This window comes from Bombina bombina, chromosome 1 (assembly GCF_027579735.1).
Source record: "Bombina bombina isolate aBomBom1 chromosome 1, aBomBom1.pri, whole genome shotgun sequence".
NCBI lineage: Eukaryota > Metazoa > Chordata > Amphibia > Anura > Bombinatoridae > Bombina > Bombina bombina.
In genome coordinates, this window is record NC_069499.1 from 292,125,737 (window position 1) to 292,152,314 (window position 26,578).

Genomic DNA, 26,578 nt, shown 5'->3' on the forward strand with positions numbered 1-26,578 from the left:
GCTTCCTTGTTACGGATCCAGGTCCAGGGACCCAGAAGCGACGCTGATAGATGCTCTAGCAGCGCCTTGGTTCTTCAACCTGGCTTATGTGTTTCCACCGTTTCCTCTGCTCCCTCGACTGATTGCCAAAATCAAACAGGAGAGAGCATCAGTGATTCTGATAGCACCTGCGTGGCCACGCAGGACTTGGTATGCAGAACTAGTGGACATGTCATCCTTTCCACCATGGACTCTGCCTCTAAGACAGGACCTTCTGATACAAGGTCCTTTCAATCATCCAAATCTAATTTCTCTGAGACTGACTGCATGGAGATTGAACGCTTGATTCTATCAAAGCGTGGCTTCTCCGAGTCAGTCATTGATACTTTAATACAGGCACGAAAGCCTGTTACCAGGAAAATCTACCACAAGATATGGAGTAAATATCTTTATTGGTGTGAATCCAAGAATTACTCATGGAGTAAGGTTAGGATTCCTAGAATATTGTCTTTTCTCCAAGAGGGCTTGGACAAAGGATTATCAGCTAGTTCCTTAAAGGGACAGATTTCTGCTCTGTCTATTCTTTTGCACAAGCGTCTGGCAGAGGTTCCAGACGTCCAGGCATTTTGCCAGGCTTTGGTTTGAATTAAGCCTGTGTTTAAACCTGTTGCTCCCCCGTGGAGCTTAAACTTGGTTCTTAAAGTTCTTCAAGGAGTTCCGTTGGAACCCCTTCATTCCATTGATATTAAACTTTTATCTTGGAAAGTTCTGTTTTTGATGACTATTTCCTCGGCTCGGAGAGTCTCTGAGCTATCTGCCTTACAATGTGATTCTCCTTATCTGATTTTTCATGCAGATAAGGTAGTCCTGCGTACCAAACCTGGGTTTTCTCTTGTTAAGTGTATCCAGTCCACGGATCATCCATTACTTATGGGATATTAACTCCTCCCCAACAGGAAGTGCAAGAGGATTCACCCAGCAGAGCTGCTATATAGCTCCTCCCCTAACTGCCATTACCAGTCATTCTCTTGCACCCAACGAATAGATAGGATGTGTGAGAGGACTGTGGTGATTATACTTAGTTTCATACCTTCAATCAAAAGTTTGTTATTTTATAATAGCACCAGAGTGTGTTATTCCTTCTCTGGTAGAATTTGAAGAAGAATCTACCTGAGTTTTTCTATGATTTTAGCCGGAGTAGTTAAGATCATATTGCTGTTTCTCGGCCATCTGAGGAGAGGTAAACTTCAGATCAGGGGACAGCGGGCAGATTAATCTGCAAAGAGGTATGTAGCAGCTTATTATTTTCTGACAATGGAATTGATGAGAAAATTCTGCCATACCGATATAATGTAAACTCAGCCTTAAATGCAGTAGCAGCAACTGGTATCAGGCTGTCATGTATGTATATTTTACACTTCAGTATTCTGGGGAATGGCACTTCACTGGAATTATACTGTATGCATAAAACTTTAGCCTAATTTGCAGGGACTAGCAACAGGCTTTTTAATAACACTCAATTTATTAATGTTAAACGTTTTTTGCTGGCATGTAAAATCGTTTAATTTTCTGAGGTACTGGGTGAAAAAATGTTTTGGGCACTATTTTTTTCCACTTGGCAGTCGTTTTATTTAATTTATGACAGTTTACTGATCTCTCTCACTGTTATGTGTGAGGGGGAGGGACCTTTTTTGGTGCTTTTGCTACGCATCAAAAAATTCAGTCAGAAGTTTATTGTCTTCCCTGCATGATCCGGTTCATCTCTACAGAACTCAGGGGTCTTCAAAACTTGTTTTGAGGGAGGTAATCACTCACAGCAGAGCTGTGAGATTGTAGTTGACTGTGATAATACAGAAATAAACGTTTTTTTTTTTTTTTTTTTTTTTTTTTTTTTCTGCTATCAGGGTTAGTTATCCTTTGCTAATGGGAGCAATCCTTTGCTAAAATTGTGTTTTTTACAAAGATTTGATGCTATAACTTTTCAGTTTATTAATTTTCAACTGTCATAACTTTTTCTGTGCTTCTTATAGGCACAGTACGTTTTCATATTATAGTAAATTACTTGAAATGTATTTCCAAGTTGCTAGTTTATTTGCTAGTGTGTTAAACATGTCTGATTCAGAGGAAGATATCTGTGCTATATGTGCTAAAGCCAAAGTGGAGCCCAATAGAAATTTATGTACTAACTGTATTGATGCTACTTTAAATAAAAGTCAATCTGTACAAATTGAACATATTTCACCAAACAACGAGGGGAGAGTTATGCCGACTAACTCGCCTCACGTGTCAGTACCTGCATCTCCCGCTCGGGAGGTGCGTGATATTGTAGCGCCGAGTACATCTGGGCGGCCATTACAAATCACATTACAGGATATGGCTACTGTTATGACTGAAGTTTTGGCTAAATTACCAGAACTAAGAGGTAAGCGTGATCACTCTGGGGTGAGAACAGAGTGCGCTGATAATATTAGGGCCATGTCAGACACTGCGTCACAATTTGCAGAACATGAGGACGGAGAGCTTCATTCTGCGGGTGACGGTTCTGATCCAAACAAACTGGATTCAGATATTTCAAATTTTAAATTTAAGCTGGAAAACCTCCGTGTATTACTAGGGGAGGTGTTAGCGGCTCTGAATGATTGTAACACAGTTGCAATACCAGAGAAAATGTGTAGGTTGGATAAATATTTTGCGGTACCGGCGAGTACTGACGTTTTTCCTATACCTAAGAGACTTACTGAAATTGTTACTAAGGAGTGGGATAGACCCGGTGTGCCGTTCTCACCCCCTCCGATATTTAGAAAGATGTTTCCAATAGACGCCACCACACGGGACTTATGGCAAACGGTCCCTAAGGTGGAGGGAGCAGTTTCTACTTTAGCTAAGCGTACCACTATCCCGGTGGAGGATAGCTGTGCCTTTTCAGATCCAATGGATAAAAAGTTAGAGGGTTACCTTAAGAAAATGTTTGTTCAACAAGGTTTTATATTGCAACCTCTTGCATGCATTGCGCCTGTCACGGCTGCAGCAGCATTTTGGTTTGAGTCTCTGGAAGAGACACTTGAATCAGCTCCATTAGATGAGATTACACACAAGCTTAAAGCCCTTAAGTTAGCTAACTCATTTATTTCAGATGCCGTAGTACATTTAACTAAACTTACGGCTAAGAATTCCGGATTCGCCATTCAGGCACGCAGAGCACTGTGGCTAAAATCCTGGTCAGCTGACGTTACTTCTAAATCTAAATTGCTTAATATACCTTTCAAAGGGCAGACCTTATTCGGGCCCGGGTTGAAAGAAATTATCGCTGACATTACAGGAGGTAAAGGCCATGCCCTGCCTCAAGACAGAGCCAAACCTAAGGCTAGACAGTCTAATTTTCGTTCCTTTCGTAATTTCAAAGCAGGAGCAGCATCAACTTCCTCTGCACCAAAACAGGAAGGAGCTGTTGCTCGCTACAGACAAGGCTGGAGACCTAACCAGTCCTGGAACAAGGGCAAGCAGGCCAGGAAACCTGCTGCTGCCCCTAAGACAGCATGAATCGAGGGCCCCCGATCCGGGAACGGATCTAGTGGGGGGCAGACTTTCTCTCTTCGCCCAGGCTTGGGCAAGAGATGTCCAGGATCCCTGGGCGTTAGAGATCATATCTCAGGGATACCTTCTAGACTTCAAATTCTCTCCCCCAAGAGGGAGATTTCATCTGTCAAGGTTGTCAACAAACCAAATAAAGAAAGAGGTGTTTCTACGCTGCGTACAAGATCTTTTATTATTATGAGTGATCCATCCGGTTCCGCGGTCGGAACAAGGACAAGGGTTTTACTCAAATCTGTTTGTGGTTCCCAAAAAAGAGGGAACTTTCAGGCCAATCTTGGATTTAAAGATCCTAAACAAATTCCTAAGAGTTCCATCGTTCAAAATGGAAACTATTCGGACAATTTTACCCATGATCCAAAAGGGTCAGTACATGACCACAGTGGATTTAAAGGATGCTTACCTTCACATACCGATTCACAAAGATCATTACCGGTATCTAAGGTTTGCCTTTCTAGACAGGCATTACCAGTTTGTAGCTCTTCCATTCGGATTGGCTACGGCTCCGAGAATCTTCACAAAGGTTCTGTGTGCTCTTCTGGCGGTACTAAGACAGCGAGGAATTGCGGTAGCTCCGTACCTAGACGACATTCTGATACAAGCTTCAAGCTTTCAAACTGCCAAGTCTCATACAGAGTTAGTACTGGCATTTCTAAGGTCGCATGGATGGAAGGTGAACGAAAAGAAGAGTTCTCTCTTTCCACTCACAAGAGTTCCCTTCTTGGGGACTCTTATAGATTCTGTAGAAATGAAGATTTACCTGACAGAAGACAGGTTAACAAAGCTTCAAAATGCATGCCGTGTCCTTCATTCCATTCAACACCTGTCAGTAGCTCAATGCATGTAGGTGATCGGCTTAATGGTAGCAGCAATGGACATAGTACCCTTTGCACGTCTACATCTCAGACCGCTGCAATTGTGCATGCTAAGTCAGTGGAATGGGGATTACTCAGACTTGTCCCCTACTCTGAATCTGGATCAAGAGACCAGAAATTCTCTTCTATGGTGGCTTTCTCGGCCACATCTGTCCAGGGGGATGCCATTTAGCAGGCCGGACTGGACAATTGTAACAACAGACGCCAGCCTACTAGGTTGGGGCGCTGTCTGGAATTCTCTGAAGGCTCAGGGACAATGGAATCAGGAAGAGAGTCTCCTACCAATAAACATTCTGGAATTGAGAGCAGTTCTCAATGCCCTTCTGGCTTGGCCCCAGTTAACAACTCGGGGGTTCATCAGGTTTCAGTCGGACAACATCACGACAGTAGCTTACATCAACCATCAGGGAGGGACAAGAAGCTCCCTAGCAATGATGGAAGTATCAAAGATAATTCGCTGGGCAGAGTCTCACTCTTGCCACCTGTCAGCAATCCACATCCCGGGAGTGGAGAACTGGGAGGCGGATTTCTTAAGTCGTCAGACTTTTCATCCGGGGGAGTGGGAACTTCATCCGGAGGTCTTTGCCCAAATACTTCGACGTTGGGGCAAACCAGAGAGAGATCTCATGGCGTCTCGACAGAACGCCAAGCTTCCTCGTTACGGGTCCAGATCCAGGGATCCGGGAGCGGTTCTGATAGATGCTTTGACAGCACCTTGGACCTTCGGGATGGCTTATGTGTTTCCACCCTTCCCGATGCTTCCTCGATTGATTGCCAGAATCAAACAGGAGAGAGCATCAGTGATTCTAATAACGCCTGCATGGCCACGCAGGACTTGGTATGCAGATCTAGTGGACATGTCATCCTGTCCACCTTGGTCGCTACCTCTGAAACAGGACCTTCTGATCCAGGGTCCCTTCAAACATCAAAATCTAATTTCTCTGAAGCTGACTGCTTGGAAATTGAACGCTTGATTTTATCAAAACGTGGTTTTTCTGAGTCAGTTATTGATACCTTAATACAGGCTAGGAAGCCTGTTACCAGAAAGATTTACCATAAGATATGGCGCAAATACTTATATTGGTGCGAATCCAAGAGTTACTCATGGAGTAAGGTTAGGCTTCCGAGGATATTGTCTTTTCTACAAGAAGGTTTAGAAAAGGGTTTATCCGCTAGTTCCTTAAAGGGACAGATTTCAGCTCTGTCCATTCTTTTACACAAACGTCTGTCAGAAGTTCCGGACGTTCAAGCTTTTTGTCAGGCTTTAGCTAGGATCAAGCCTGTGTTTAAAACTGTTGCTCCACCATGGAGTTTGAACTTAGTTCTTAATGTTTTACAGGGGGTTCCGTTTGAACCCCTTCATTCCATTGATATCAAGTTGTTATCTTGGAAAGTTCTGTTTTTAATGGCAATTTCCTCGGCTCGAAGAGTCTCTGAGTTATCTGCCTTACATTGTGATTCTCCTTATCTGATTTTTCATTCAGACAAGGTAGTTCTGCGTACTAAACCTGGGTTCCTACCTAAGGTGGTCACTAACAGGAATATCAATCAAGAGATTGTGGTTACATCTTTGTGTCCTAATCCTTCTTCGAAAAAGGAACGTCTGCTACACAATCTAGATGTAGTCCGTGCCCTGAAATTTTATCTACAGGCAACTAAGGATTTTCGACAAACGTCTTCCCTGTTTGTCGTTTATTCTGGTCAGAGGAGAGGTCAAAAAGCTTCGGCTACCTCTCTTTCCTTTTGGCTTCGTAGCATAATACGGTTAGCCTATGAGACTGCTGGACAGCAGCCTCCTGAAAGAATTACAGCACATTCTACTAGAGCTGTGGCTTCCACTTGGGCCTTTAAGAATGAGGCTTCTGTTGAACAGATTTGCAAGGCTGCAACTTGGTCTTCTCTTCATACTTTTTCCAAATTTTACAAATTTGACACTTTTGCTTCTTCGGAGGCTGTTTTTGGGAGAAAGGTTCTTCAGGCAGTGGTTCCTTCCGTATAAAGAGCCTGCCTGTCCCTCCCGTCATCCGTGTACTTTAGCTTTGGTATTGGTATCCCATAAGTAATGGATGATCCGTGGACTGGATACACTTAACAAGAGAAAACATAATTTATGCTTACCTGATAAATTTATTTCTCTTGTAGTGTATCCAGTCCACGGCCCGCCCTGTCACTTTAAGGCAGGTAATTTTTCCATTAAACTACAGTCACCACTGTACCCTATGGTTTTCCTTTCTCTGCATGTTTTCGGTCGAATGACTGGTAATGGCAGTTAGGGGAGGAGCTATATAGCAGCTCTGCTGGGTGAATCCTCTTGCACTTCCTGTTGGGGAGGAGTTAATATCCCATAAGTAATGGATGATCCGTGGACTGGATACACTACAAGAGAAATACATTTATCAGGTAAGCATAAATTATGTTTTTACCTAAGGTGGTTTCTAACAAGAATATCAATCAAGAGATTGTTGTTCCTTCATTGTGTCCAAATCTTTCTTCAAAGAAGGAACGTCTTTTACATAATCTGGACGTAGTCCGTGCCTTGAAGTTTTACTTACAAGCTACTAAAGATTTTCGTCAAACATCTACCCTGTTTGTCATTTACTCTGGGCAGAGGAGAGGTCAAAAAGCTTCGGCAACCTCTCTTTCCTTTTGGCTTCGGAGCATAATATGCCTAGCCTATGAGACTGCTGAACAGCAGCCCCCTGAAAGGATTACAGCTCATTCTACTAGAGCTGTGGCTTCCACCTGGGCCTTTAAAAATGAGGCCTCTGTTGAACAGATTTGCAAGGCCGCGACTTGGTCTTCGCTTCACACTTTTTCCAAATTTTACAAATTTGATACTTTTGCTTCTTCGGAGGCTGTTTTTGGGAGAAAGGTTCTTCAGGCAGTGGTTCCTTCCGCTTAATCCTGCCTTGTCCCTCCCATCATACGTGTACTTTAGCTTTGGAATTGGTATCCCATAAGTAATGGATGATCCGTGGACTGGATACGCTTAACAAGAAAAAACATAATTTCTCCTGTTAAGTGTGGTCAGTCCACGGGTCATCATTACTTCTGGGATATTATCTCGTCCCCTACAGGAAGTGCAAGAGGATTCACCCAGCAGAGCTGCCATATAGCTCCTCCCCTCTACGTCACCTCCAGTCATTCTCTTGCACCCAACGAATAGATAGGATGTGTGAGAGGACTGTGGTGATTTAATTAGTTTATTACCTTTAATCAAAAGTTTGTTATTTTATAATAGCACCGGAGTGTGTTATTCATTCTCTGGTAGAATTTGAAGAAGAATCTACCTGAGTTTTTTCTATGATTTTAGCTGGAGTAGTTAAGATCATATTGCTGTTTCTCGGCCATCTGAGGAGAGGTAAACTTCAGATCAGGGGACAGCGGGCAGATTAATCTGCAAAGAGGTATGTAGCAGTTTGTTATTTTCTGACATGGAATTGATGAGAAAATCCTGCCATACCATTATAATGTAAACTCAGCCTTAAATGCAGTAGATGTAGCTGGTATCAGGCTGTCATGTATGTATATTTTACACTTCAGTATTCTGGGGAATGGTACTTCACTGGTTTTATACTGTATGCATAGATTTTACCTAATTTGCAGGAACTTGCAATAGGTTTTAAATAACAATTGATTTATTGAGGTTAAACGTTTTTTTGCTGGCATGTAAAAACGTTTATTTCTCTGAGGTACTGGGTGAAAAAATGTTGTGGGCACTATTTTTTCCACTTGGCAATAGTTTTGTTTAATCTAAAGCAGTTCACTGATCTCTCTCACTGTTATGTGTGAGGGGGAGGGGCCATTTTTGGCGCTTTTACTACGCATCAAAAAATTCAGTCAGAGGTTCATTTTCTTCCTGCATGATCCGGTTCATCTCTTCAGAACTCAGGGATCTTCAAAGCCTTTTTTTGAGGGAGGTAATCATCACAGCAGAGCTGTGAAGAGTGTAGCTGACTGTGATAAAAAACGTTTATTTGTGTATTTTTTTTCTGCTGACAGGGTTAGTTATCCTTTGCTAATGGGAACAATCCTTTGCTAAAATTGTATATTTCTTACAAAGATTTGATGCTATAACTTAATTATTTTCAACTGTCATAATTTTTTCTGTGCTTCTTATAGGCACAGTTCGTTTTCATACAATTGTAAATTACTTGAAAAAGCATTTCCAAGTTGCTAGTTAATTGCTAGTGTGTTAAACATGTCTGATTCAGAGGAAGATACATGTGTTATATGTACTAATGCCAAAGTGGAGCCCAATAGAAGTTTATGTACTAACTGTATTGATGCTACTTTAAATAAAAGTCAATCTGTACAAATTGAACATATTTCACCAGACAACGAGGGGAGAGTTATGCCGACTAACTCGCCTCACGTGTCAGTACCTGCATCTCCCGCTCGGGAGGTGCGTGATATTGTAGCGCCGAGTACATCTGGGCGGCCATTTCAAATCACATTACAGGATATGGCTACTGTTATGACTGAAGTTTTGGCTAAATTACCAGAACTTAGAGGCAAGCGTGATCACTCTGGGGTGAGAACAGAGTGCGCTGATAATATTAGGGCCATGTCAGACACTGCGTCACAGGCGGCAGAACATGAGGACGGAGAACTTCATTCTGTGGGTGACGGTTCTGATCCAAATAGATTGGATTCAGATATTTCAAATTTTAAATTTAAGCTGGAAAACCTCCGTGTATTACTAGGGGAGGTGTTAGCGGCTCTGAATGATTGTAACACAGTTGCAATACCAGAAAAAATGTGTAGGTTGGATAAATATTTTGCGGTACCGGCGAGTACTGATGTTTTTCCTATACCTAAGAGACTTACTGAAATTGTTACTAAGGAGTGGGATAGACCCGGTGTGCCGTTCTCACCCCCTCCGATATTTAGAAAAATGTTTCCAATAGACGCCACCACACGGGACTTATGGCAAACGGTCCCTAAGGTGGAGGGAGCAGTTTCTACTTTAGCTAAGCGTACCACTATCCCGGTGGAGGATAGCTGTGCCTTTTCAGATCCAATGGATAAAAAGTTAGAGGGTTACCTTAAGAAAATGTTTGTTCAACAAGGTTTTATATTGCAACCTCTTGCATGCATTGCGCCTGTCACGGCTGCAGCAGCATTTTGGTTTGAGTCTCTGGAAGAGACACTTCAATCATCTACACTAGATGAGATTACAGACAAACTTAAAGCCCTTAAGTTAGCTAACTTATTTGTTTCAGATGCCGTAGTACATTTAACTAAACTTACGGCTAAGAATTCCAGATTTGCCATTCAGGCACGCAGAGCACTGTGGCTAAAATCCTGGTCAGCTGATGTTACTTCTAAATCTAAATTGCTTAATATACCTTTCAAAGGGCAAACCTTATTCGGGCCCGGGTTGAAGGAGATTATCGCTGACATTACAGGAGGTAAAGGCCATGCCCTGCCTCAGGACAAAGCCAAACCTAGGGCTAGACAGTCTAATTTTCGTTCCTTTCGTAATTTCAAAGCAGGAACAGCATCAACCTCCTCTGCACCAAAACAGGAAGGAGCTGTTGCTCGCTACAGACAAGGCTGGAAACCTAACCAGTCCTGGAACAAGGGCAAGCAGGCCAGGAAACCTGCTGCTGCCCCTAAGACAGCATGAATCGAGGGCCCCCGATCCGGGAACGGATCTAGTGGGGGGCAGACTTTCTCTCTTCGCCCAGGCTTGGGCAAGAGATGTTCAGGATCCCTGGGCGTTAGAGATCATATCTCAGGGATACCTTCTGGACTTCAAATCCTCTCCCCCAAGAGGGAGATTTCATCTGTCAAGGTTATCAACAAACCAAATAAAGAAAGAAGCATTCCTACGCTGCGTACAAGATCTTTTATTAATGGGAGTGATCCATCCAGTTCCGCGGTCGGAACAAGGACAAGGGTTTTACTCAAATCTGTTTGTAGTTCCCAAAAAAGAGGGAACTTTCAGGCCAATCTTGGATTTAAAGATCCTAAACAAATTCCTAAGAGTTCCATCGTTCAAGATGGAAACGATTCGAACAATTTTGCCCATGATCCAAGAGGGTCAGTACATGACCACAGTGGATTTAAAGGATGCTTACCTTCACATACCGATTCACAGAAATCATTACCGGTATCTAAGGTTTGCCTTTCTAGACAGGCATTACCAGTTTGTAGCTCTTCCATTCGGACTGGCTACGGCTCCAAGAATCTTCACAAAGGTTCTGGGTACTCTTCTGGCGGCACTAAGACCGCGAGGAATTTCGGTAGCTCCGTACCTAGACGACATTCTGATACAAGCTTCAAGCTTTCAAACTGCCAAGTCTCATACAGAGTTAGTACTGGCATTTCTAAGGTCGCATGGATGGAAGGTGAACGAAAAGAAGAGTTCTCTCTTTCCACTCACAAGAGTTCCCTTCTTGGGGACTCTGATAGATTCTGTAGAAATGAAGATTTACCTGACAGAAGACAGGTTAACAAAGCTTCAAAATGCATGCCGGGTCCTTCATTCCATTCAACACCCGTCAGTAGCTCAATGCATGGAGGTGATCGGCTTAATGGTAGCGGCAATGGACGTAGTACCTTTTGCACGCCTACATCTCAGACCGCTGCAATTGTGCATGCTAAGTCAGTGGAATGGGGATTACTCAGATTTGTCCCCCACTCTGAATCTGAATCAAGAGACCAGAAATTCTCTTCTATGGTGGCTTTATCGGCCACACCTGTCCAGGGGGATGCCATTCAGCAGGCCAGACTGGACAATTGTAACAACAGACGCCAGCCTACTAGGTTGGGGCGCTGTCTGGAATTCTCTGAAGGCTCAGGGACTATGGAATCAGGAGGAGAGTCTCCTTCCAATAAACATTCTGGAATTGAGAGCAGTTCTCAATGCCCTTCTGGCTTGGCCCCAGTTAACAACTCGGGGGTTCATCAGGTTTCAGTCGGACAACATCACGACTGTAGCTTACATCAACCATCAGGGAGGGACAAGAAGCTCCCTAGCAATGATGGAAGTATCAAAGATAATTCGCTGGGCAGAGTCTCACTCTTGCCACCTGTCTGCAATCCACATCCCGGGAGTGGAGAACTGGGAGGCGGATTTCTTAAGTCGTCAGACTTTTCATCCGGGGGAGTGGGAACTTCATCCGGAGGTCTTTGCCCAGATACTTCGACGTTGGGGCAAACCAGAGATAGATCTCATGGCGTCTCGTCAGAACGCCAAGCTTCCTCGCTACGGGTCCAGATCCAGGGATCCGGGAGCGGTTCTGATAGATGCTTTGACAGCACCTTGGACCTTCGGGATGGCTTATGTGTTTCCACCCTTCCCGATGCTTCCTCGATTGATTGCCAGAATCAAACAGGAGAGAGCATCAGTGATTCTAATAGCACCTGCATGGCCACGCAGGACTTGGTATGCAGATCTAGTGGACATGTCATCCTGTCCGCCTTGGTCTCTACCTCTGAAACAGGACCTTCTGATCCAGGGTCCATTCAAACATCAAAATCTAACTTCTCTGAAGCTGACTGCTTGGAAATTGAACGCTTGATTTTATCAAAACGTGGGTTTTCTGAGCCAGTTATTGATACCTTAATACAGGCTAGGAAGCCTGTTACCAGAAGGATTTACCATAAAATATGGCGTAAATACTTATATTGGTGCGAATCCAAGAGTTACTCATGGAGTAAGGTTAGGATTCCAAGGATATTGTCTTTTCTACAAGAGGGTTTAGAAAAGGGGTTATCCGCTAGTTCTTTAAAGGGACAGATTTCAGCTCTGTCCATTCTTTTACACAAACGTCTGTCAGAAGTTCCGGACGTTCAAGCTTTTTGTCAGGCTTTAGCTAGGATCAAGCCTGTGTTTAAAACTGTTGCTCCGCCATGGAGTTTGAACTTAGTTCTTAATGTTTTACAGGGTGTTCCGTTTGAACCCCTTCATTCCATTGATATCAAGTTGTTATCTTGGAAAGTTCTATTTTTAATGGCTATTTCCTCGGCTCGAAGAGTCTCTGAGTTATCTGCCTTACATTGTGATTCTCCTTATCTGATTTTTCATTCAGACAAGGTAGTTCTGCGTACTAAACCTGGGTTCCTACCTAAGGTGGTCACTAACAGGAATATCAATCAAGAGATTGTTGTTCCATCTTTGTGTCCTAATCCTTCCTCGAAGAAGGAACGTCTGCTACACAATCTAGATGTAGTCCGTGCCCTGAAATTTTATCTACAGGCAACTAAGGAGTTTCGTCAAACGTCTTCCCTGTTTGTCGTTTATTCTGGCCAGAGGAGAGGTCAAAAAGCTTCGGCTACCTCTCTCTCTTTTTGGCTTCGTAGCATAATACGATTAGCCTATGAGACTGCTGGACAGCAGCCTCCTGAAAGAATTACAGCTCATTCTACTAGAGCTGTGGCTTCCACTTGGGCCTTTAAGAATGAGGCTTCTGTTGAACAGATTTGCAAGGCTGCAACTTGGTCTTCTCTTCATACTTTTTCCAAATTTTACAAATTTGACACTTTTGCTTCTTCGGAGGCTGTTTTTGGGAGAAAGGTTCTTCAGGCAGTGGTTCCCTCCGTATAAAGAGCCTGCCTGTCCCTCCCGTCATCCGTGTACTTTTGCTTTGGTATTGGTATCCCAGAAGTAATGATGACCCGTGGACTGACCACACTTAACAGGAGAAAACAAAATTTATGCTTACCTGATAAATTCATTTCTCCTGTAGTGTGGTCAGTCCACGGCCCGCCCTGTTTTTTATGGCAGGCTAAAAAATTTTTTGGATTATACTCCAGTCACCACTACACCCTTGGGCTTCTCCTTTCTCGTTGGTCCTTTGGTCGAATGACTGGAGGTGACGTAGAGGGGAGGAGCTATATGGCAGCTCTGCTGGGTGAATCCTCTTGCACTTCCTGTAGGGGAGGAGATAATATCCCAGAAGTAATGATGACCCGTGGACTGACCACACTACAGGAGAAATGAATTTATCAGGTAAGCATAAATTTTGTTTTATGTTTACCTGATAAATGTATTTCTCTTGTAGTGTATCCAGTCCACGGCCCGCCCTGTCCTTTTAAGGCAGGTCTAAATTTTAATTAAACTACAGTCACCACTGCACCAGATGGTTTCTCCTTTCTCTGTTTTTTGGTCGAATGACTGGATATGACAGTTAGGGGAGGAGCTATATAGCAGCTCTGCTGTGGGTGATCCTCTTGCAACTTCCTGTTGGGAAGGAGAATATCCCATAAGTAATGGATGATCCGTGGACTGGATACACTGCAAGAGAAATAAATTTATCAGGTAAGCATAAATTATGTTTTTATCTTGTTGTTAAGGCAAGATTATTTCTTTCATCACATGGTCAAGGTCCATAATCCATCATGTGTGGGAAAATTCCCCTCCTGACCACTAGGAGGAGGCAAAAGACGCCCCAACACACCAGAGCTTTAAAACCTTCCCATGATCCTCAGTTAAGAGTGAGATGAAAGTGAAGTGCAAGATCTATCCATCATTTGAAAGGGGATACTCAAACTCATGTGAGGCCCGAATCACTATTTTATTGTAGGATTTGTAGAGTTACACAGTGTAGGGTATTTTTGGTTATTCCCTAAACCAAAGTGCAGCCTAGTTTTACAGGTCCCTTCCATTATTGATCACTGAAAAAAAAAGGCAAAAATGGATGTTCAAAAGGTTTAATTTTAAAAGTCCATACATTTAGCAAAAAGCTACTGGAAAAGTGTTTTCTTATTGATTGGATTACTGGTTTTGAAGTGTCCCAATGCAAGATATTATTGTGCCACCAATAAACACTTAAATAAATTGGTTATCAAATCATTATAAATAGTATGGAATGGGTTTAAATTATAAAAACTATGGGCCCCATGTGTTAAATTCCGTGCAGACCCTGTTCATCCACTGCTCGTATTTGCCATTACACGCTTAAGTGAGCATGTTATGCTGCCCCCTTCCCTTGTGCACTAGAAGGGCCTGTCAATCACCCTGATCGAGCAACTCAGAGGTGGCAGAGTGTAAGAAGCAGCGTTCTAATGACTGCTTCTTCTTACATTGTGGGAAGCAGTCTTGCAAGGGCTCCGAAGCCGCTTACACTGCTCAGTATAAGGAGCCCTATGAAAAACTATGCAAGGTGTTTTTTGTAGGAATGCTTACTGTAATTGGGGCCAACATTTTGACATCATTTTACCAAGTTCTGCGCTTCTGATGTTACCTATAATTGTTTTTGAGCTTTGTACACAAATATTTTTACGTTTCGATTGCAGTCAAACCTTAAAAAAAAAGTTTTAAAAGTAATACACATACACAAATTTTTACAGACATTCACACTCACACACACAATTTCTCATTCAGATTCTCACACTCGCTCACACACCCACACATACACTGATACTCTCACACACTTTCACGCTCACACACATACTCTCACTCACTCACTCACTCACTCACACATACACACTTTCACTCTCTCATATACACACTCGCACACCGCTTTTTCTCCAACATTGGTGTGTCCGGTCCACGGCGTCATCCTTACTTGTGGGATATTCTCTTCCCCAACAGGAAATGGCAAAGAGTCCCAGCAAAGCTGGTCACATGATCCCTCCTAGGCTCCGCCCACCCCAGTCATTCTCTTTGCCGTTGCACAGGCAACATCTCCACGGAGATGGTTAAGAGTTTTTTGGTGTTTAAATGTAGTTTTATTCTTCTATCAAGTGTTTGTTATTTTAAAATAGTGCTGGTATGTACTATTTACTCTGAAACAGAAAAGGATGAAGATTTCTGTTTGTAAGAGGAAGATGATTTTAGCAGAAAGTAACTAAAATCGATTGCTGTTTCCACACAGGACTGTTGAGATGAAGTAACTTCAGTTGGGGGAAACAGTTAGCAGACTTTTCTGCTTAAGGTATGACTAGCCATATTTCTAACAAGACCATGTAATGCTGGAAGGCTGTCATTTCCCCTCATGGGGACCGGTAAGCCATTTTCTTAGTTAAACATAAAAGAATAAAGGGCTTCAAAAAGGGCTTAAAAACTGGTAGACATTTTTCTGGGCTAAAACGATTGCTTTACTAGGCATATTATGCAGATTCTAACTAATTATTGGTATTATAATCTTGGGGAACGTTTAGAAAAACGGCAGGCACTGTGTTGGACACCTTTTTCAGATGGGGGCCTTTCTAGTTATAGACAGAGCCTCATTTTCGCGCCATTAATGCGCAGTTGTTTTTGGAGAGCAAGGCATGCAGATGCATGTGTCAGGAGCTAAGAATCACTGAAAAAGCTTATAGAAGGCGTCTTGTGGTATCGTATTCCCCTCTGGGCTTGGTTGGGTCTCAGCAAAGCATATAGCTGGGACTGTATAGGGGTTAAATGTAAAAACGGCTCCGGGTTCCGTTAATTTAAGGGTTAAAGCTCTGAAATTTGGTGTGCAATACTTTTAATGCTTTAAGACACTGTGTTGAAATTTTGGTGAATTTTGAACAATTCCTTCATACTTTTTCACATATTCAGTAATAAAGTGTTTTCAGTTTGAAATTTAAAGTGACAGTAACGGTTTTATTTTAAAACGTTTTTTGTGCTTTGTTGACCAGTTTAAGCCTGTTTAACATGTCTGTACCATCAGATAAGCTATGTTCTATATGTATGAAAGCCAATGTGTCTCCCCATTTAAATTTATGTGATAATTGTGCCATAGTGTCCAAACAAAGTAAGGACAGTAATGCCACAGATAATGATATTGCCCAAGATGATTCCTCAAATGAAGGGAGTAAATATGATACTACATCATCCCCTACTGTGTCTACACCAGTTATGCCCACACAGGAGGCCCCTAGTACATCTAGTGCGCCAATACTTATTACCATGCAACAATTAACGGCTGTAATGGATAACTCCATAGCAAATCTTTTATCCAAAATGCCTACTTATCAGAGAAAGCGCGATTGCTCTGTTTTAAACACTGAAGAGCAAGAGGACGCTGATAACTGTTCTGACATACCCTCACACCAATCTCAAGGGGCCATGAGGGAGGTTTTGTCTGATGGAGAAATTTCAGATTCAGGAAAAATTTCTCATCAAGCTGAACCTGATGTTGTGACATTTAAATTTAAATTAGAACATCTCCGCGCACTGCTTAAGGAGGTGTTATCTACTCTGGATGATTGTGACAATTTGGTCATTCCAGAGAAATTATGTAAGATGGACAAGTTCCTAGAGGTTCCGGTGCCCCCCGACGCTTTTCCTATACCCAAGCGGGTGGCGGACATAGTAATTAAAGAGTGGGAAAGGCCCGGCATACCTTTTGTCCCCCCCCCCCCCTATATTTAAGAAATTATTTCCTATAGTCGACCCCAGAAAGGACTTATGGCAGACAGTCCCCAAGGTCGAGGGGGCCCTAAACAAACGCACTACTATTCCTATCGAAGATAGTTGTGCTTTCAAAGATCCTATGGATAAGAAATTAGAGGGTTTGCTTAAAAAGATTTTTGTACAGCAAGGTTACCTTCTACAACCAATTTCATGCATTGTTCCTGTCACTACGGCAGCGTGTTTCTGGTTCGAGGAACTAGAAAAATCGCTCAGTAAAGAATCTTCGTATGAGGAGGTTATGGACAGAGTTCAAGCACTTAAATTGGCTAACTCTTTTGTTTTAGATGCCGCTTTGCAATTAGCTAGATTAGCGGCGAAAAAATTCAGGGTTTGCTATCGTGGCGCGCAGAGCGCTTTGGCTAAAGTCTTGGTCAGCGGATGTGTCTTCCAAGACAAAATTGCTTAACATTCCTTTCAAAGGTAAAACATTATTTGGACCTGATTTGAAAGAGATTATTTCAGACATCACTGGGGGAATGGGCCACGCCCTCCCACAGGATAGGTCTTTTAAGGCTAAAAATAAGCCTAATTTTCGTCCCTTTCGCAGAAACGGACCAGTCTCTAATTCTGTATCCTCTAAGCAAGAGGGTAATACTTCACAACCCAAACCAGCCTGGAAACCAATGCAAGGCTGGAACAAGGGTAAGCAGGCCAAGAAGCCTATCACTGCTACCAAAACAGCATGAAGGGATAGCCCCCGATCCGGGACCGGATCTAGTGGGGGGCAGACTTTCTCTCTTTGCTCAGGCTTGGGCAAGAGATGTTCAGGATCCTTGGGCGCTAGAAATAGTTTCTCAAGGTTATCTTCTGGAATTCAAGGAACTACCCCCAAGGGGAAGGTTCCACAGGTCTCAATTATCTTCAAACCAAATAAAGAGACAGGCATTCTTACATTGTGTAGAAGACCTGTTAAAGATGGGAGTGATACATCCAGTTCCAATAAGAGAACAAGGAATGGGTTTTTATTCCAATCTGTTCATAGTTCCCAAAAAAGAGGGAACATTCAGACCAATTTTGGATCTAAAGATCCTAAACAAATTTCTCAGGGTACCATCGTTCAAAATGGAAACTATTCGAACGATCCTACCTACTATCCAGGAAAATCTATTTATGACTACCGTGGATTTAAAGGATGCGTACCTACATATTCCTATCCACAAGGAACATCATCAGTTCCTAAGGTTCGCTTTTCTGGACAAACATTACCAGTTTGTGGCACTTCCATTCGGATTAGCCACTGCTCCAAGGATTTTCACAAAGGTACTAGGGTCTCTTCTAGCGGTTCTAAGACCAAGGGGCATTGCAGTAGTACCTTACTTGGACGACATCCTGATTCAAGCGTCGTCCCTGTCAAAAGCAAAGGCTCATACGGACATCGTCCTAGCCTTTCTCAGATCTCACGGATGGAAGGTGAACAAAGAAAAGAGTTCTCTGTCCCCGTCAACAAGAGTTCCCTTCTTGGGAACAATAGATTCCTTAGAAATGAGGATTTTTCTGACAGAGGTCAGAAAATCAAAACTTCTAAGCTCTTGTCAAGTACTTCATTCTGTTCCTCGTCCTTCCATAGCGCAGTGCATGGAAGTAATAGGATTGATGGTTGCAACAATGGACATAGTTCCTTTTGCACGAATTCATCTAAGACCATTACAACTGTGCATGCTAAAGACCAGAGATTCACTCCGTTGGTGGCTGACCCTGGACAATCTGTCACAGGGAATGAGCTTCCGCAGACCAGAGTGGGTCATTGTCACGACCGACGCCAGCCTAGTGGGCTGGGGCGCGGTCTGGGAATCCCTGAAAGCTCAGGGTCTATGGTCTCGGGAAGAGTCTCTTCTCCCGATAAACATTCTGGAACTGAGAGCGATATTCAATGCTCTCAGAGCTTGGCCTCAACTAGCAAAGGCCAAATTCATAAGGTTTCAGTCAGACAACATGACGACTGTTGCATATATCAATCATCAGGGGGGAACAAGGAGTTCCCTGGCGATGAAAGAAGTGACCAAGATAATTCAATGGGCGGAGGATCACTCCTGCCACTTGTCTGCGATCCACATCCCAGGAGTGGAAAATTGGGAAGCGGATTTTCTGAGTCGTCAGACATTCCATCCGGGGGAGTGGGAACTCCATCCGGAAATCTTTGCCCAAATAACTCAATTATGGGGCATTCCAGACATGGATCTGATGGCGTCTCGTCAGAACTTCAAGGTTCCTTGCTACGGGTCCAGATCCAGGGATCCCAAGGCGACCCTAGTAGATGCACTAGTAGCACCTTGGACCTTCAACCTAGCTTATGTATTCCCACCGTTTCCTCTCATCCCCAGGCTGGTAGCCAGGATCAATCAGGAGAGGGCCTCGTGATCTTGATAGCTCCTGCGTGGCCACGCAGGACTTGGTATGCAGACCTGGTGAATATGTCATCGGCTCCACCATGGAAGCTACCTTTGAGACAGGACCTTCTTGTTCAGGGTCCATTCGAACATCCGAATCTGGTTTCCCTCCAACTGACGGCTTGGAGATTGAACGCTTGATTTTATCAAAGCGTGGGTTTTCAGATTCTGTAATAGATACTCTGATTCAGGCTAGAGAGCCTGTAACTAGAAAAATTTACCATAAAATATGGAAAAAATATATCTGTTGGTGTGAATCTAAAGGATTCCCATGGAACAAGATAAAAATTCCTAAGATTCTATCCTTTCTACAAGAAGGTTTGGAGAAAGGATTATCTACAAGTTCTCTGAAGGGACAGATCTCTGCTTTATCTGTTTTACTTCACAAAAGACTGGCAGCTGTGCCAGATGTTCAAGCATTTGTTCAGGCTCTGGTTAGGATCAAGCCTGTTTACAGACCTTTGACTCCTCCCTGGAGTCTAAATCTAGTTCTTTCAGTTCTTCAAGGGGTTCCGTTTGAATCCTTACATTCCGTAGATATTAAGTTATTATCTTGGAAAGTTTTGTTTTTGGTTGCAATTTCTTCTGCTAGAAGAGTTTCAGAGTTATCTGCTCCGCAGTGTTCTCCGCCCTATCTGGTGTTCCATGCAGATAAGGTGGTTTTGCGTACTAAGCCTGGTTTTCTTCCGAAAGTTGTTTCCAACAAAATTATTAACCAGGAGATAGTTGTACCTTCTTTGTGTCCGAATCCAGTTTCAAAGAAGGAACGTTTGTTACACAATTTGGACGTAGTCCGTGCTCTAAAATTCTATTTAGAGGCTACTAAAGATTTCAGACAAACATCTTCCTTGTTTGTTGTTTATTCTGGTAAAAGGAGAGGTCAAAAAGCGACTTCTACCTCTCTTTCCTTTTCGCTTAAAAGCATTATCCGATTGGCTTATGAGACTGCCGGACGGCAGCCTCCTGAAAGAATCACAGCTCACTCCACTAGGGCTGTGGCTTCCACATGGGCCTTCAAGAACGAGGCTTCTGTTGACCAGATATGTAAGGCAGCGACTTGGTCTTCACTGCACACTTTTGCCAAATTTTACAAATTTGATACTTTTGCTTCTTCTGAGGCTATTTTTGGGAGAAAGGTTTTGCAAGCCGTGGTGCCTTCCATTTAGGTGACCTGATTTGCTCCCTCCCTTCATCCGTGTCCTAAAGCTTTGGTATTGGTTTCCACAAGTAAGGATGACGCCGTGGACCGGACACACCAATGTTGGAGAAAACAGAATTTATGCTTACCTGATAAATTACTTTCTCCAACGGTGTGTCCGGTCCACGGCCCGCCCTGGTTTTTTAATCAGGTCTCATGAATTATTTTCTCTAACTACAGTCACCACGGTATCATATGGTTTCTCCTATATATATTTCCTCCTGTCCGTCGGTCGAATGACTGGGGTGGGCGGAGCCTAGGAGGGATCATGTGACCAGCTTTGCTGGGACTCTTTGCCATTTCCTGTTGGGGAAGAGAATATCCCACAAGTAAGGATGACGCCGTGGACCGGACACACCGTTGGAGAAAGTAATTTATCAGGTAAGCATAAATTCTGTTTTTTTCTCTCACTCTCTCACACATATTCTTTCACTCACATACTTTCTCTCTTACACACACACACACACACTCTCGCACACACTTTCGCACACACACAAACTCTTTTTCACTCACACACACGTTTTTTCACTCTTACACACACAAACACATTTTGCATTTTAGTTGTGGAATAATTTTAGTTAAGGTCTAATTGTGCAATTGAGGATGGTTAGTATATGAATGTGTGATAACAATGAGCGATGTTATATTTGGATGCCACAGAAATTAAAGTACTTGTTATACCACAATTTAATGCTCCATATCTCCTAACAGTGGTTAAAAAAAAAATCCCCATTTGAAAGAAAGAAAAAAAAAAGTAGTGCTGTAATCCTCTGCTGTGCGCACTTCTAAAAGTCATGTGGGCTCTTTTGGAAAGATGTATGGGTGCACACACAGTGCAATTAAATCTGTAATATTCAACTGTTAGAACACTAAGCAATTAAAGAGACATGAAACCCATTTTTTTTTTTCATGATTCAGATAAAGTTTACAGTGTCAGTGTCCAATTTACCTATGGAATTTGCTTCATTCTCATGTTATTCTTTGTTGAAGAGAAATGCTTGGTAGGTAGTGTGTACATCTGGAGAACTATATGGCAGCAGTTTCGCAAGAATGCTTTTGAGTTCTAGATGTCAGCAATGTTCCTACCATGTATAACTTTTATTGTTAAAAACATTCACATGGTATTCTTTGATGGAGCACATACCTATGTAGGTAACATGCATGTCTCCAGAGCATTACATAGCAGCAGACACTGCTGCAATCTAATGGCCTTGCAAATTTATAACATTGTTATGTATTTATGTGAAACTGCTGCTATATAATGTTCAAGACACATGCACGCTCTTGAGCCTACTTATCTGCATTTCAACAAAGGATACCAAGAGAAGAAGTAAAATGGAAAGTTTTTTTTTTATAATTGCATACTCTATCTGAATCATGAAAGGAAAATGTTGAGTTTCATGTCCCTTTTTATAGTTTTAATATGTTCCTCTGTTCATGCCTGTGAAATTGCATGTACATATATAGATAAATGCTGTTTCTTTCCTGGCGCACAGTTGTCCTTGATATTTACATGTAATATGCTAGTTGTTGCAAATATACCTTGTCATATATTATATGTTATAATCACCCTTTTACCTTGAAAGGGATCATAAAGTTTAACCACAAACTACCACTTTGAGGGAACTGCTCTCCAGTCTTGAGCAAGTGTCTCAATTGAGCCTTGGCGGCCTTTAACACTGAATGGAACATTTTAATTATTTATTAGGGGAGAGCACAGCAGACAGATTAGTTAGGAAGTAACTAGAGCCTTGTTAATCATCACGTGAATGGGTCAATGCTCCCTGTATCATGTAATGTATCTGAATATATGCAGACACTGGAAAAACATAGACATTTTTTAGCAGTCTGAAACTGGCTGGGACATAGTGATAAGACACGAATTTCTCTCTACAGTTTTAGCACTCTTTCTTTTCTTGTGAGGTGTCAGTTTACACTTCTGTGTCTGGTTCTCCCTCTGTGATAGCAGGTATATCCGGAAAGCCACAGCCAATTGCATTGCAACATGCTAATTATGCTAGGAAGGTGTTTCCCTCAGAGCGGTGCAGCTGCTAAGTTTTCTGTTGCATGATAATGTATGTTCCCCAAACCTGCTCCTTTCAGATTATAAAGCAATTCCAGTGAGTTCACCTTTACTTTATTCCTTGGGATTAAGAGAAAATTGCATTGTACACTCTTCTACCTTATTCTTTTGGATTATAACCACATTTGAGTTGACCCTTTCTAAAAACACTTGGGTAATGAGCAGATTTCAGTGCAAAATTCCTTTTGCTTCAGGGACAACAATCAACTGGTTAGAACCAAAGATCACCCTGTCTGACCACCTGAAAAATGGGGAGAGCCCCAGCTTTGCAGCTGAGGAGAACAAAGAGGAGGAATCACAACGATTAACAGATGAAGAAGTGTCTGAGAGCAACCAGAGAAATGAGGTAACGTCCTTTGTGCACGTAAATGTATCTGATCATGTAACTGTGCTGAAATGATTATATGTGAATGTACTAATCCGGGTCTGTTGTCCATATTTGTTGGACTGTCAGGATTTTTTACTAGTTCTATATGGGATGGCCGTACATGCATTTGTACTCCTGAAACTTAACGTACTAATACATGTTTAATGCAGCAGTGTTTTAGTGCATGTTCTGGGTTCTGTATACCGACTGCTGTTCTGGAAAGCCGAGCTGATCCCCAACAGGTAAAACCTGCTGTGATCTAGACATTTCAGTGATGGTTTATGTGATATAAACACTCCCTCTCACCAAGCCTCACCCTTTTATTCTCTATCTAGTGTGCCTGCAGGATATTTCTTTGGCAAATATTTATGAATCCAGCCATATTTATCACAAATAAGATACTACTTAAGAAATATATTTCTTGAATACCACACCCAACATTTTACATTCAAATTATTTGATACATTGATGACTGCACATGCATTAGGTATGGGCATCACTATATTCTTAGTTGAAATAAGATGCATCATTTTATATTTACTGTCAATTCCCTGTTGCATGGTTCCCAACTTCACGTGTAATCATGGGGTTGAATTCCTCCAAGTTTTTTTTTTTTTTTTTTTTTGCTTTATTTTTTGCATTTTGACCCATATCTATACATACATCTCTATATATAAGCTTTAAACGAAAAAGCTACTATAACCTCAATATTCTAGGGTTTAATCTAAAAATGTACATAAGTTTTATTAAAGAATGAATATGTGACACAATGATTCCTACGATTAATGGATGTATCCAACTGTTTGCCTGAGTGTTCCTTATTTCTTCCAGTATTTTCCCATAAAAAAAACTTATTGCAATTTCAGAACCGTACATGCAAAGTTGTGTCGCTTTGGCATTCTTATTATATTGTTCTCATATTCTTGGACATGTCTCCAGGAGGTATTGGGATATGAAACTGTGGAGTTTTAGTTCACACAATCATACTTTTTAACTTTTTGTTTGCCTATTTTACATATACACATCATCATTATTATTTTGTAAATTAATCTGATGTGTTTATATGCTGCCAGAGAAATATATGAACACAATGACACTATTGCAGTTGGCAGTTTGGGTTTGGAAAACCCTTAAAAAAGAATAAACTTTACCTCACTTGTTTGTCATTCAGGAACCAGAGGATGTGAACCCTGAAGACGAGGTGGAGGATGCATGTGAGCTCACAGAGGAAGACTTGGGAGCTGTGGAGGAGCAACGCAGCATTATCCTGCACCTCTTATCTCAGCTTAAATTGGGCATGGACTTAACAAGGGTAGGTAGGGGGCCTTCACATTGATCTAATTTCTAGCTTGCAGGATATTTATGTACACGGCAAAACAAGACAATTTACTATGTCAATGCTACAATGGCATTTTGATTTTTCTACTGTGAGATTTTTTTCCATGTCTTATAATATAATCTGCACTTAATAACTTCCATGATTCTGTATTTCAGGTTGTTCTTCCCACATTTATTCTGGAAAAGAGATCCCTGCTAGAAATGTATGCAGACTTCCTATCACACCCAGACCTTTTCCTATCTATCAGTGCTGGCTTGAACCCTGAGGAACGTATGATCAGGTTCGTAGAGTATTACCTAACTTCCTTCCATGAGGGACGCAAAGGAGCCTTGGCCAAGAAACCGTACAACCCTATTATTGGTGAGTCCTTCCATTGCTCTTGGAGGGTTCCTAAGAATGCCTTATACGATGATAAAACAAATGAGACTCTACCCAGCATGGAAGAAGAGTATACACCCCAAGAAGGAATTGATAACAAGAATGAGGACTTTTATACAGTAAGATTTGTAGCTGAGCAGGTGTCGCATCATCCACCTGTCTCAGGCTTCTACGCAGAATGTCCTGAGCGCAGAATGTGCGTGAACACTCATGTGTGGACTAAGAGCAAGTTCATGGGGATGTCCATTGGTGTGACCATGATAGGAGAAGGTGAGGATGGTTTAACAGCTAAAATGTGCTTTATGAAAAGAAAAAGAAAGGCACACGCACATATACAGGACTGGAAACAATTACTATAGTTTAATTATCAAGAAGTATAATGGCGTCATTGTCCCTTTCACAGGTGTCCTATATCTCTTGGAACATGGGGAGGAATACACATTTTCTCTGCCGTGTGCTTATGCCCGCTCCATTCTCACCGTTCCTTGGGTAGAGCTGGGTGGGAAGGTTAATGTCAATTGTTCTAAGTCTGGATATTCTGCAGCTATTACTTTCCACACCAAACCTTTTTATGGTGGCAAACTGCACAGGTAAGATCCCTTTCTGGAATACTTTTTTCTCTGTTGCATAAAAAGCAGAGGTTTTCACTTATATGTGTAATGCCCATCTGGTATGTTTGTTTTAAACATTGTTTATCTTTGTTGCCATCCTTACCAATTTCAAAGACCTTCATAGTGCTGTTCTGTTTTTTTCGAAGCACATTTCACTTTTTGTATAATGTTGTAGGTGAAGTTGTTCTTTCTTTGGATGTGAACTTTGGGCTTGGCACAGATATCATCCATTGTGAACCCAGCCTATTCAATGAAAATTCACCAGTTTGTCATTCATTTTACGGTTCTTTTTTCAGCTCAGCACAAGATACTTAAAAGTAGAATCTGAATTATGATTTCTTCAAAAATATTCAGACTCTTTTAATTTTAAAATTGTTTACACTTTCTTCTCAGTCCAGTGTCTGACTAAGCCAAGACAAGGACGTGAAACCCACATTTTTTCTTTCAGATTAGGGGCCCCATTACATATGCTGTGACGCCGGTTTTTGCATGTTTTTGGTATCCTATATACAGCGCCGCATATAAATGCGGCACATATATTTCACCTGTCGCCCGCAATTTTTTCTCCCATAGGCTAACATGGGACCACTTTGTAAATCGGTATCCAATATCCAGCGCAAGGACTTACGTGGCGAAAATGGAGAAAGCTTACTTTATTTTTACCTCGCCAAAAAAGGCAGCCGTAGCAAGTCTTGCTCTGAGTATGGGAGCACCATAACTCCCGAAAATGCCAGCAAAAATAAACTAACACCTAACGCATGCGCAATATCTATCTACCTGTCAACCGCAATCCCCCACCGCAATAACTAATAAAGTGTATTAACCCCTATATCCGCCATCAAACCCACACCGCAAGTAATAACTAAATTATTAACTCATAAATCCGCCAACCCCAACATCGCAAACTACCTATTAAAACTATTAACCCCTAATCCGCCATTAACCCACAACGCAATAAACCCTTTAAAACTATTAACCCCTAAACTGCCAAAGCCCATAACGCAATAAACCTAACCCCCCCTAAATGAACCCAAATTACCTAATTTACAAAATACTAAAGTTACTATTAAATTAAAAAAAGCTAACACTAGTTTAAAAATACAAATAAACGAAGTATAAATTAAAGGGACAGTCTAATCAAAATTCTGGAGTAGACTGTCCCTTTAAGCTACAATTACAGAAAATAAAAAAGAAAATGACCAAATTTTAAAAAATTATACCTAATCCCTATGAAAATAAAAAAGCCCCCCCCCCCCCCCCAAATAAAAACATCCCCTACTCTAATAAACTACCAGTAGCCCTTAAAAGGGCTTTTTGCAGGGTATTGCCCCAAGATAATCAGCTCTTTTAAAAGAATTTTGATTAGACTGTCCCTTTAATTTATACTTAGTTTATTTGTATTTTTAAAGTAGTGT

The 26,578-nt window shown here is 41.9% G+C and overlaps 1 protein-coding gene across 2 annotated transcripts in view; it reads left to right on the forward strand.

The window, feature by feature from the left end:
• OSBPL11 (oxysterol binding protein like 11) overlaps nt 1–26,578 on the forward strand; it is a 223,330-nt gene that overhangs the window by 69,580 nt on the left and 127,172 nt on the right. For both annotated transcript variants that reach the window (XM_053698047.1, XM_053698048.1), the window contains 4 exons: nt 22,663–22,814; nt 24,007–24,147; nt 24,330–24,822; nt 24,956–25,142. In XM_053698047.1, the coding sequence (XP_053554022.1) occupies nt 22,663–22,814; nt 24,007–24,147; nt 24,330–24,822; nt 24,956–25,142 (973 nt within the window). The remainder of the gene's footprint in view (nt 1–22,662; nt 22,815–24,006; nt 24,148–24,329; nt 24,823–24,955; nt 25,143–26,578) is intronic.